This window comes from Ciconia boyciana, chromosome 3 (assembly GCF_034638445.1).
Source record: "Ciconia boyciana chromosome 3, ASM3463844v1, whole genome shotgun sequence".
Taxonomy (NCBI): domain Eukaryota; kingdom Metazoa; phylum Chordata; class Aves; order Ciconiiformes; family Ciconiidae; genus Ciconia; species Ciconia boyciana.
Window position 1 is genome coordinate 35,239,108 of NC_132936.1, and position 12,539 is coordinate 35,251,646.

Here is a 12,539-nt window from a genome sequence, read left to right on the forward strand (position 1 = left end):
ACATCTCCCAAACTTTGCCTCATTGTGCACCTTTTGCAGGTGAGGAGCTGCCAAGACTGACCTTCCAGGCATTAGCTGTGGTTGCTGTAATATCACCCCTTCACTAGTCTACAGAGGTGGCACCCTCTCTCTTGTCACTGCAAAGACTGGCGCTCCAAAAAGAATCAGCAGAGGTATGAAAACTTACAAAAGCAAATTTAAAAGATGTGAAAAGACTGCATGACTGCCTGGGATACCGTTAGAGCACAGTGTTTATGTATGTTTACTGTTCATATCTGATTTTCATAAGAACAAAACATGATGCTTCTATTCAGGGCTATACCTGACTGTATTTGATCTGTGTAACACAATGCAGAGAATGCCAGCCCAGCACTTCTGAAGAGGCATACTTGAAGACCTGGGTGGAATTTCTAAATGTGTTAGACTTGTGCAGGGATGAAAGAATTCAGATGAATGAAAACGTTGTTAGATGTGTCTAGCCTACACAGTTAAAATGAACATGCTAAGGGAGCAGAATCTCACCCAAGCTGCCTCAGTGCACTTTTTGGGCTCTGAAAGTAGGTTAAGATGCATATGCAGACATGACCTTATTTTGCAGATGTTGGGCACACAGGACAGTCCAGCCGGAGCTACATTACCAATCGGTTCACGTTTACGGAGCTACGAGGCTCCTCGAATGTCTGCCAGACAGAACCGTTCCCAACTTGCTGCCGAGGCCGAGCCCCGTCCCAGCGCGCCTCGGCGGGCTCTCCCAGTCTCTGCAATGCAAAGCCTTATCGCTAAACGGGCAGTTCCCGACACCAGACTGCCACTCTGCTCGATGCTACAGGCGGAAAACATTTCTCTCCGTGTTTATTTTGTAGGATGTTGTGTTCGTCTGAGAATCCCGCCCGCTCCCCAGCTGCCTCTGCCCGAAGATGCGGGGTGCGCGGCTGCGGGGCGGGCACAGCCGTGTATGTGTACATACCTCGCCGCTTGGCCGCCCCCCCGCTCCGCCGGCCGGCCTCGGGCACGCCCCCGCCGGCGCCCATGCGGCTGCCGCCGGCGGAGCGTGCCTGGCGCGGGGGCCGCGCCGGCCTCCCCCTTCCCTCCCCCGCCCGCGAAGCGCCTCCCGCCCGGCCCCGGCCCCGGCCCCGGCCCCGGCCCGGCCCTGCGCACAGCGGCGGAGCCACCGGGCTGCGGGCGGCGCGGCAGCGCGCACGGAGCGCCATGGCGCGGACCCGCTGCGCTGTCCGCCTCCTCCTCCTCTGCCTCCTCCTCTTCTGCAGCTCCGCGGCGGCCGGGTACGTGGGGCCGGGTGGGCCGGGGGCGGGCGGGTGCGCGGGGCGCCGCGCCTCCCCTCTCCGCCCGGCGCGGAGGCTGCGCGGGACAGCGGGGCGCTTCCCCGGGGGCTCCCCGGCGCCCGCCTGGCAGCCTGTCCGGAAAGCGGGCAGAGCAGCGCTGCCTTCTCCCCGTCCTGCAAGCCCTTGGTGCGCTCGGTAGCGGCTGGTGGGTGAGCATCACCTCCAGCCTCCGCAGCGGAGTGCAACGGAAGAGCTTTGCAACATGTATCGTGCGTTATTATGTGGACGCTGTTCCTTTTTGGGGGATTGTATTTCACTCCCTGCCCTTTCTCCCGCTGCCCGTTTGGATTTTCCAGACCTACGTACTTGGTGGCAGTTCCCTGGAACATCAGGCCTGGAGCAAACGTGACTGTTGGGGTAGCTCTGCTGCCGGACAGCCCAGCACAGGTCACCGTAAGGGGAGAAGTGATCAGAGATAATGAGACCATCTTGAGCAGGGAAATGGTCTTCGAGAAAGGTAAGAGAATGGAGTTGGCCTGGAAGGATTTAGATTTGCCTTCTCCCACAAATATTTTGTTGGTCCCGGAATATCATGGCTTCTAAACGGTACTAAAATCGAACTTTATTTTACCAAGTAGGGGTCACTTATGGGAAAATAATCTTGTACTCTGCTGGCTTTGTGTGCAGGTGGGCAACTGAGCTGGATAGTGAGTGGTTGTATGGGTGTGCTAACTCATTGTAAACTCCGAAAATAATCAGATAGTAGTGAAGTGTGATGGATGTGGGGTTTCTGAGGAGCCAGGAAGTACTCTGGTCAATGTAGTGGGGCCACTGAAGTAGAGAAGAAGAAGTAGAGGGAGAAGTGCTCACTGGTAGGCTTGTTGTTAAGGTGCAAGGTGGAAGCAAGTGGGATAATGGTAAGGGTGGAACAAACAAGGTGATAAAGCATCTGGAGCTGGCTGCTTCTCATGCCCTAAGAAAGGAAGGACCTGAGAACAATAGGAAAGTGGAGATGACCATGTCAGACTCTGTTACATGGAAGCTCTGTGCATTTGCGGCAACAGAAATTTTTTAAGGATCAAGAACTGAATTGTGGGACAGGTTGGGGATTGAAGATGGGTAAACCTTTGAGCAGGCTGATTTAATGTCTGCCCCCTGGGCAGCCACAGGGGACATGGTGGCAGTTCTGGTAGCTGGAGAACTCATATCTTGGTCACGATAGGTAAACCTTTGAGCAGGCTGATTTAATGTCTGCCCCCTGGGCAGCCACAGGGGACATGGTGGCAGTTCTGGTAGCTGGAGAACTCAGATATCTTGGTCACTGCTCCTTTTCATAAAGGCCAGCTGGGAACAGAAGCATAGAGATGTCCTGCCTGAGATTTGCCCTCGTGAGAAAGAAAATATTTTGTCAGGATAATCCAGCTTTCAAACTGCTCATAGTATGAAGCAATAAAAACACATACTCTAGCTTTTTATTTGTCAAAAGTAGAGAGCCTGGGGGCAGTATGAGGTCCTAGAAAAATCTACCCTGCTATAATGCACTTTCTTCTTGTTGGTGTCAACTAATTTTTCTATTAATGTCTTATAGTTAATGTAGATGCCTTAATTGGAAGCATCACACCTTCATTTCAAAGCCTTCATGAAAGCCCACCTCTCTTCACAACCTGTAGAGAAGACTGAGGCTTTGAGTGTGATGGAGTGCATTTGACCAGATCAAAAAATTAATGCCCCCATGATGCAGAAAAGCATATCTGATCAAAACTCTTCTTACTATTTCAAATATTCTGAAAAAGTTTTCCAGAACTATGCATTGGCAGGTTTTACTTTAGGCTGGGTATTGTTTACCCACTCTAATTTTATATTGTTATCAGGTATGTGCCCTCCATCAGCCAGTGTAAAAGCATAAACCTGAGGCTAATTAAAAAAAATTAATCTAAGTGTTCACTCCTGATTTAAATCAAATTTATACACCTGATCTGTTAGTGTCCAAATGTAACACTAACAGTTGTGGTGATGTATGCCTGAGGCAATTACTTTAGGAGGACAGATTTGCTAGCACTTAAAATCTGCATGCAAGTAAACCAGACTGGCTGTCATGCCTACGGTCCTTAATCTTAAGCCTTCATAACACACTACATGCCATATTTAGATTTTGCTTATTCAAAAGTACTAGACATAGCAGAGGATTCAGCAGTGGATAAAGGAACATTCTTATTCTGTGGAGAAAATAACTTTGATGTATTTATTATGCTATTAGTAGTGAGCTTGCCTTTTTAAGTTCACAATTCCTCTTCAAACCTTTCCTGGCAGTATTTTGATACAAAACCAAAACCAAACCAAAACAAACCCAAACCAACTGATTTATTGTTTCTAAAAGAAAAACTGTCTTCTCCTTTTCTTCCTCTAACTCTACAGCCTTTTATTTCCTGCTTCTGTTCTGCTTAACATCAAGTTAAGTGAGCCTTGCATGAGTTTCAACCTGTCTGTTGTTGTCCTTTTCAACATTAAAATGCAGACAACCAACTCGTAATTCCAAGCCTGTGAAAATATGTTATGTCTCTATCTGCGCAGCACACAGAACGATGCTTGACACTGGGAGTTGCTGAAGTCAGAGGGAACAGTGGGTGATCAGGAACAGGTATGGCACTGTGTCAGACTGGATACAGTGAGGAAAAAGGAGAAATGCTATAGTGCGTACTTGAAGTGCATGGATTTATTGTTAATTTTTAATCTTTTTTCCTGTCTTTTAAATATCTATTTGATTTTTCCATGCTTTTTTACTTGATAAATGGAACAGCAAAAAAAAAAAAAAAAGGTGCTGAGCATGCAGTATATTTTCTCTTGCAGAAATCTTAAAGTTTAGTAAGTGGCCATCCATTCTTTAAAATCAAGTTATATAATTTTTTAGTCATTTGTTCTCTGTGAACAAATACGTAAGCAAAACTGTTACGGGCTAGGAGCAAGGGAACTGCCCTGTAACAGAGGATGTAGTGTTCAAGACATGTATCCGAAGGTGCTACAGAAGTGGATCAGTTGTAAATAGAGTTACTCAGAGAGAAAACAGTTTGTCAGAGGGAAAGCAGTTTGTCCGAATAAGATTCCAAAGCTTCAAATTCTTCACTGAAGAACAAAACAACCTTAAGATAAAATACATAGCGATATTGTTGTAGCTGTGTTACTCTAAGAATGTGACTGAAGGAAGTCTGAGGGAGGTTTTATTAGGCCAGCTGTTCCAGTTGAAGGAAAAAACCCAAACATATCTCCAGGCACACAAAATCTTCTTTAAATGACATCATTGCTGCATATATTAGTGCCCAGAAAATGTTGCTTTATCTGTCGCTTGGGCCCATTAGGTTACACAGAGTGGCTAATACAGTGGTGTTACTGTTCCTGTGGTGCACATGAGTTTGATGACTTTTATTGCCATGTGTCTATGCAAAATAAGTATTAAGGGAGGCAGGGTGTAGCTGCAGTTGTTGACTATGCTGAATATCCAGAAAGCTGGAACTGACCGCCTACCTTGGTTAGGCTGCAAATTCAGTGGCACTGTTGCCTAAGCTGGCTCAATTATGCTCTGCATTTTTGTATTTTTCCTTGCATGGTGACAGCAAAAGCAGGGGATTAACTGCTTTGAGAAACTGATCTGACTGAAAAATAAAGTTTTTGTTTTATTGAATATTTTTTTAGGCAGGCAGGTTCCCCAGTTTGGTATGCAAACATTTGTGCTGATGGAACTGAGATGGGCGCAGAGTTCGGAACTGGATGCTGGGGACAGAGGACAGGCTGAGGACACTGTTTTTATTAGTGCTGTTTAATCTTGCAGGCCGAGTTCAGCCAAGTAGCTAAGCATAAGAGCTATTACATACGTGCCTGGCAAAGTGCATCTGCAGTTGCTTAAAGTTAAGGATGCGCTCTGGTTCTCCAGCAGCAGCTCAGTATGGTGCATGTACTGGTGTAAATTTCTGAGATAGCTCCGTAAGAGGATCTTGTTGAATTAGAGGCACAGTTATTTTTTCTTTATAGAATCATAGAATCATAGAATGCTTTGGATTGGAAGGGACCTTTACAGGTCATCTAGTCCAACCCCCCTGCAAGAGCAGGGACATCTTTAACTAGATCAAGTTGCTCAGAGCCCCATCTAACCTGACCTTGAATGTTTCCAGGGATGGGGCCTCCACTACCTCTCTGGGCAACTTGTTCCAGTGATATGATTATATGATATATTCCAGTGATATGAGTTATATGATATAACTCTTGCTTTATATAAGAAATAGAGTGCTTGCCCTCTGATGGTTGATAAAACATTCACTGTTTTAATGTTACTGGAAGTGGAATTTTGATATCTGAGTGATTCTTGGGAAATTCTCCATTAGAGAAAGGCTTTAGCAGTGGAGGTTGGTTCACATCCTTATTGTGCTTTTCATATAACAAAGGGAAAAGAAATACCTTTATTAATAAAGTGGCTAGTTTGTATTCTCTGGAGTGAGGGAGAAAGTGTGCATGCACATGCATTTAAAGAAGTGGTGATATTTTGAGCTTGGCTCAGTATTCCAGAATCCAAATGTACTGTAGCATGGGAGATTGTTTAAGACCAATGTTTTGGTACAGAAATTAAGTTAATTAGATTAAATGTAGTGAAAACAGACCAACTGAATGTCTGCAGGCAGGTTGTTGCTGCTACAGGTAAACTTCGTGTGAGCAGGCACAACCAAAAAAAAAAAGTCAGTGCGTCACAAGGAGATAATAGGTTTCCATTGTCTGCAACAGACTCCAGAAAAACACAAAGGACTAACTTGAGCTGTTTTGGTGCACTGTATCAAGCCTTTACACATTTTATGTGGAGATGCAGTATCAGAAAGATCCTCACCCTGATTGAAAATGACTGCAGAAGATAACAATGTCTTATGTGCAATTTGAGCTGTTGGGTTTTCTGGGTCAACAACAAAAAAACCCATGATGGGAATAACAGACAGGCAAGTTAAATTTTATGCATGAATGGCTTGATTTTCAGTGATTACAGCGAAGGGTGACTCTTGCCATGCATATTTATCCAGTCATTGATCAATAAAGATGCAGTTTGAGTTGGCAAGAAGTGTTGTCTTACAGAGTTTGCTACCCAGACATTGCAGTGTGTGTTAGTGTATGAGAAACCTTATACCTTAATTGCGAGAGCTTCTGAAAAGTTTGTTTTCCTTGTTCGTGCTAGAATGATTCGGAAAGGGTAAGTGGCATGTAAGTTGAAAAAACAAACTAGTTTTAAGAAAAGCTTGTATGTGTAATGAGATGTAATCATTTACCCAACTGTGTGAACGTTTTTAATTCTTAAGAATAAGATTTAGTTAGAGCTTCTGGTATTTAAGGTACAACATAATGTATTTAAGGCATGGTGAGTGAGAACTACTTTGTGAACTGAAGAACCTGGTTTACAATAGCATGTGTAGTTTGGGTTCCCTGTCAATTACTCGTACGTGTTAATTAATTTGCACTGCTTTTCTGTACTTTTAGAGAGGAGTAAATGTACTTGTTAACAGAGGTTACTGAGCTAGAGCATGGTAAATACTCAGCTAGGTTTTATGAAACATAATAGAGTCTGTGAGAACGTCTGTCAAGCTCAGACATGTAGTGATCATCCACATAGACAATGGAAAATCTGCTTTTACCAGAAGGCATGTTTTGCATACTTAATAATATGGTTCTGACCATGTTAGTATGTGGAACAGTGAAAAACACTAGGAATAGTAAGTTTAAAGTAACAGCTAAATGGGAATGAATGGCCTAAGTATGCCTGTCCCTTTTTTTTAACCTTGAGTTGCCTCTGTACCTTATTTCAGAATAAAATGACTGACTCATTGGTGACCACAGAATCTGTGCTGAAGATCTGTGGATTAAAGGGTTTTGCTGGCAGTTTAGTGGGACAGCTCCTTTCTGCCTAATTCTGCATCAGTGCCTAAAAAGCCAAACAGCAAAGAGAGCAGGAGTCCCATGATTTTGCGTCCATAACCCCCACCTCCAAATGTATGTATGACTGCGCCTCATGAAGATAAGTTGTCAAATAGGCAGCACATGCAGATAACCTATGCAAAATCAGAATGAAGGAAAAGTTTTGGGGAAGGAGGTGTTGGGGCTGGATTCAGAGACAAGGGAGCTAGTAGAGAAGAGGGTGCTCTCTTATGGGCTTTCGTATTGCTGGAGTACCTATAAGAAAAAAAAAAACAGATTTCTGTGCCTGTTGTTGAATCCATCCTGCTAACAGGCCCATTAAGTAGTTTGCAGAGAAATGGAAGTAGCAATCCCATCCAGCACTTGAGCTTTATCTTTTTCATTGGATGCTGCTTGAGATTTGAAGGAAAGTGTCCTTCTGTGGCTCAAGGCTTACGTGTTCGTATGCGAGGTCGTTCTGGTCACCATGTTCTTCATCAATATCCAGCCAAGGAGAGTGTGGCAGATTGAGCGCTAGAGGCTGTTTCACAGTACCTTGAGAAGAGTGGAATAATTCACTTACAGCAGAAATGGTGGCAGTGGGGCAACTCTTACAGAGGGAATATTACATGCACCAGTGTGGAGTTCCCTGTTGCTACTGTGAACTGGAGGAGCTTTACAGCTTTTAGGAAAGGGAGGAGAGAGAGAAAAACAAAGTAAAGGCTGTAAATTTGGGGGAAAAAAAAGTGATGCCAATAAACAACAGGAAAGGGGAGGTAAGATGCTACCAGAAACAAAGAAGGAAGAGAAGCAAAGGGAGAAAGCCCTTGAGGGATTCATATCAGAGGGATAAGTACACATTACCCTAACATAGCAGAAGGGTAAGAAATAAAGTAACAAAACACAGTATTATCACTAGCCAAAAAACAACAGAAAAAAGGAAAAGTGTGTGTATAAACTGAAAATGAGATCAGATTACAAGGGTTGAGCTTAAAGGAGTAGCATGGGTAAGAAAGGACAAAACTGGAAAGGCCAAACCATGAGTAGGAAAGAATGTGAAGGATAATAAGGCAGGATTTTTAAATTTATTGGTAGCAAGAGGGTTAGCAAAGGATGTGGCTTGCTACTCACTCTGGTGAGAAGGGCATTGGTCAGTGATGCTGAGAGGCAGTATGTGTTCAGTCTTCACTAAGAGGATCAACTAACTGCCATGGAAAAGGGTTAAGAATTAAGGCAACCAAAAGGGAGGAACAGGTTAAAGAGTACTTTGGTAAAGTAGATGTTTAGGCCTGATAAAATCGCCTGTAGAATATTTAGGGAATTGATTGAAATAATTTTAAAACTGCTAGTGAAGTTTTGAGAGTATGAGTGAAGAGAGAGGTTCTGGAAGATTGAAAACCTGCAAATAAAACGTGTTCCACCATGGGCTGGCAGGGGTTGTAGGTGGAGATGAAGCAGGATATTGTTATATTTTGACTTTAGTAAGGCTCTTGATAGTCTGGCGTGGCACTCTGACAAGCCAGCTGGGGAAGCAGGGACAGCATGGAACTCTTATTAAATATGTTTGTGACTAGATGGAAAATAATATTCACAAAGTAGGTCTAAGTGTTTCACTCTCAAACTGGAAACGGGTTGCCCTGAAACTGTATTGTTCAGTATGACCGACATGGATGAAAAAGGGAGAATGTGTATTAGATTAGTGAAGGGGTGGCAAGGATGCTGGAAGGATTAGATTTTGAACTCATTTTGGCAATATGGGAAATGATTAGGGGAAAAACTGGAGTGTGATTCACTAGGGCAACTGCATAGTTCTGCTCGTGTTAAGGAATAAAGAGCATGCTTTTACTGGATGGGGAAAAAGGTGAGGCAGCAGTCCTGCAGAAAAGGGTGTGTGTGTGTGGAGGGCATGATGGTTTAAAAGTACCAAAAGGTGAAAGCTTGTAAGTAATACTGTGATGCTCAAAAAAGAAGGCAAATGCTGTACTCGAATGTATACATAGAAATATTTTCTGTAAGCTCTGAGAAAGTATTCTAGTAATCTTCACAGCTCTAATTAGGCATCCTGGGGAATGCTGTGCCTGATTTGGGGCACTCCTCATAGGGGCTGTGAACCAACTGGAGAAATTCCAGGGAGAGCAGAGGGAAAGATCAGAGATCTCTCAGGAGACAAGTTCAAACCAGATGGAAGAAGGTGGGCCTTCACATGAGATGGAAATAAATTGTGGAACTCTGTGTCCCAGGTGTTGTGGATGGAAAATGTGATCGCACAAATTCATGAGACAAAAGTCCATCAAGGGCTGGTCCAGTATAAAGACACTAGTTTTGGCTTTTCAAGCCCCAAGCCTCAGATTGCATAGGCTGGGAAGAGTACCCAAGGAAGGGTCATTGTGTACTTTTTCTGTTTTTACACTGTTCAGATGTCTGTCCTTCACCATTGCTGGAGACGGGACCTTGGACTAAACAGACTTTTGGTTTGACCCTGGGAGTCTCTTCTACATTCTGGAAAGTGTTTGAGGAGAGATGGGAGGAATTGGGAGGAAATGTCAGGAGAAGTGTGCTTATGCACCTGGTTATTATCCTTCAGGTAATAGGTAACTTTAAAGAGAAAGGGGTGGGAGCTAACAGTGGATCTCCAGATGGGTCCAGGGTGATGTCCTTAGCAGTGTCTAATTAGAAAGAGATCCAAGCTGAAGTGTTGAGGGTTGTAGAATTACCTGCAGAGGCAGGAGGCAGTTGGGAAATTCATGGATCTCCAGTCATACACAGGTGACTTCTCTTTTCATGAGACTCTTTTCATGAGACTATCTGCACTGGCAGCGTTGCTGGTTCCCATGCTCTGCTATCCCTGACTACCTGTTTGCGAAGGCAGAGTTGAGATCCTATCTGTAGAGGTTGAATAGCACGTGGTAAGAGATGATGCTGGTTCACCTAGATTCACTATAGTACAAATAAGTATGTGTGTAGAAAATGTGTCCAGAGTGACAGACCCCTTCTCTCCTACTTTTCCAGCTTCCTGGAGGTGCAGCTGTGAGGTCCAGGTGCTTATTTTGTACGGTTAGGGATTTGTATTGCCTTTATTTACAGATGAAGGAACTCTCTGGTAATATTTTTACATATCTGAATAATTTTGTGATCTCAGAAAAGTTATGTGGCTTTGTCATCATAGACTCTGAATGCATTCCAGAAAATGGAAGAAAACCAATATGAAAACAAACCTTCTTCTTTCACTCCCTCTAAGAGGAAACTTAAATAGTTCCTGAATGTTTTATTTGCAGTGAATGAGTTTGAGAGGTGACTTGGCTTTGGAGTTTTGCCCCAGTTGCAGCAATTGATGTGATGAGGGTGGTATTAATACCACCAAATCTCTGGCATAGACAGGCTTAGCCACATTTCGTCCTAGTATGATTTCCCTATGTTTTAAGTTGGAATAAAAACTGCAGCTGCTTTAAATTGCAGTAATGTTGGCTTTGTCTGTGTTTATTTCATGGACATCAGAATGGATAATAGTGATGGCCCATAGTGCCTTGAAAGCAGGATGTGCAGATGCCTGTGAATTTGTGTGTTTGTGTGTAGTCACCAAGGGAAAACTAAGTGAATGAAATTAATTTCCCATTTAGTGGTGTAAAAGGCTTAAGTCTGAGATTTTCTGGATTGTCTGCGTAGTTTCATAGACTGGATCTGACATCAAGAAAGTTTTCTCTGTAGTATTCAAAACTTGTCTTCCTAACAGCTGTAAATTTATAATTCATGGGAATATAGTTGGGTATGGTAGGCAGTGATAATGTCATGCGCATGACAAAAAGTCCATGGATGGCTCTTAGAGGCTGGTCTCAGGAAAAAGTTGAAAAGAGCCTGTACTTGTGTTTAACTGTCTGGGATGGTAGCTGCTGGATAGCTGTCAGAACGCCTCTGATTAAAGAGATGATTTAGTTTTAGAAATATGAAGCTGTTTTGTTTTCCTACCTGGCATGCAGTCTTTCAGATAAACCACAGAGCGCTTTAGGTATTGTGTTCTTGCAACTGGCTGCTCTCTGACCACTCAGCTGAAAGTGGTAATAATGGTATAATCCATAGAGTTGGTTGTTCTACTTTAGAAGACTGAGTGGAGAATTAAATATCTGAATTATGACCTAAGTCTAAAAATAAATTAGAAGGGTCAGTCTGCAGGAAACTTGGTGCTTGCTTGTGGAAGGGTTGGTGGATGCGGCAGGGCAAGGGAAGGGTTGCCCAGCATTGGCAGTGACTGTCTGTCTGTCTGAGGGGGTGGGAGATGGTGGTTTTCCTCAGGGGTGGATCTGGCAGTGCTGGTGAGAGAAGAAGGGCTGAACCGGTAAAAGGAACAAGCAGGGAGCTACCACGACTCCTTTGCCATGTCAAGTAGAAAGACACAGGGAATGCCGTGGTGAGGGAGCAGAGGACAGCAACCTTTCTCTTCATACCGTCTAATAAATCTGTATCTATTCTGTCCTGGCCATGAGTGTTTCTGGTTGTGCTTTCTATGGTTGGGTTTCCACCACTCTTCTGATTGTGGAGTAAAAGCAGGTTGGAGAAAAACCTTTGGATTATCTGGAGAAGGTTTTTTTTGTCATGAATTGTCCTGGTTGTCAGGAAAATATCCCCACACTCTGCATTGCAGACTGAAGATAGAACTTGCTAGTGACTGCAGAGTTTGGTAAAACGTGGCTTTAATTGCAAAAATGTCTGTGCATGTTGCCTTTCTCCTGTCCTGTAGAGCTGTGGTGCCCTGTCTCTTGACTGGACCCTCAGGTGATAAATTCTGGTCCAGTTCAGATTATTCCTCCTGTCCCTTTATGCCTTTTTCCATAGGCAGCGCTGCTACCCTGCCTCTCTCTCTCCCCCCTTATAATTTCTGAATGCTTTTAGCCTCCAAAATTGCAAAAAGGACTGAAAAGTATAAGGAGCGGTGGAAATAGGGAGTAGGGTAATGAGTGGCTGTGGAGGGAAGTGAGTGTAGTGCTGGCAGGCAGGGAGGGTTTAGGAAGCTTTGTGGAGCAAGTATATACCCCTTTGCTACAGGCCTGTTGGCTTCATTTGGCTTTGGATGTCAGCCCGTACACTGATGTCCACTAGCAATCCCTATTGCATGCGTTTTGAGTGCTGTATTGCTCCTCCTTCTATCGTCTGGCCCAAATTTAGCCATAACTTAACAGCAGTGACTCATGCTATGTATTTTGTGCTGCTTGCATAACTGACTAGTGCTAATTTGGGTGCTAATTTTAGGGAAACAGAGGAAGAGTATAACACATTTAAAGAAAACTGAACTTGACAGATTTGCTTGCTTTCTTTTATGAAGAAAAAATATTTTTCACTCCCTGT

The 12,539-nt window shown here is 43.8% G+C and overlaps 1 protein-coding gene across 1 annotated transcript in view; it reads left to right on the forward strand.

Moving 5' to 3' along the window:
• The first annotated feature begins 849 nt into the window (after window positions 1-849).
• CD109 (CD109 molecule) overlaps window positions 850-12,539 on the forward strand; it is an 84,024-nt gene continuing 72,334 nt past the window's right edge. The window contains exons 1-2 of the mRNA XM_072855299.1: window positions 850-1,283; window positions 1,640-1,800. Coding sequence (XP_072711400.1) covers window positions 865-1,283; window positions 1,640-1,800 — 580 coding nt within the window. The 5' untranslated portion in view covers window positions 850-864. The remainder of the gene's footprint in view (window positions 1,284-1,639; window positions 1,801-12,539) is intronic.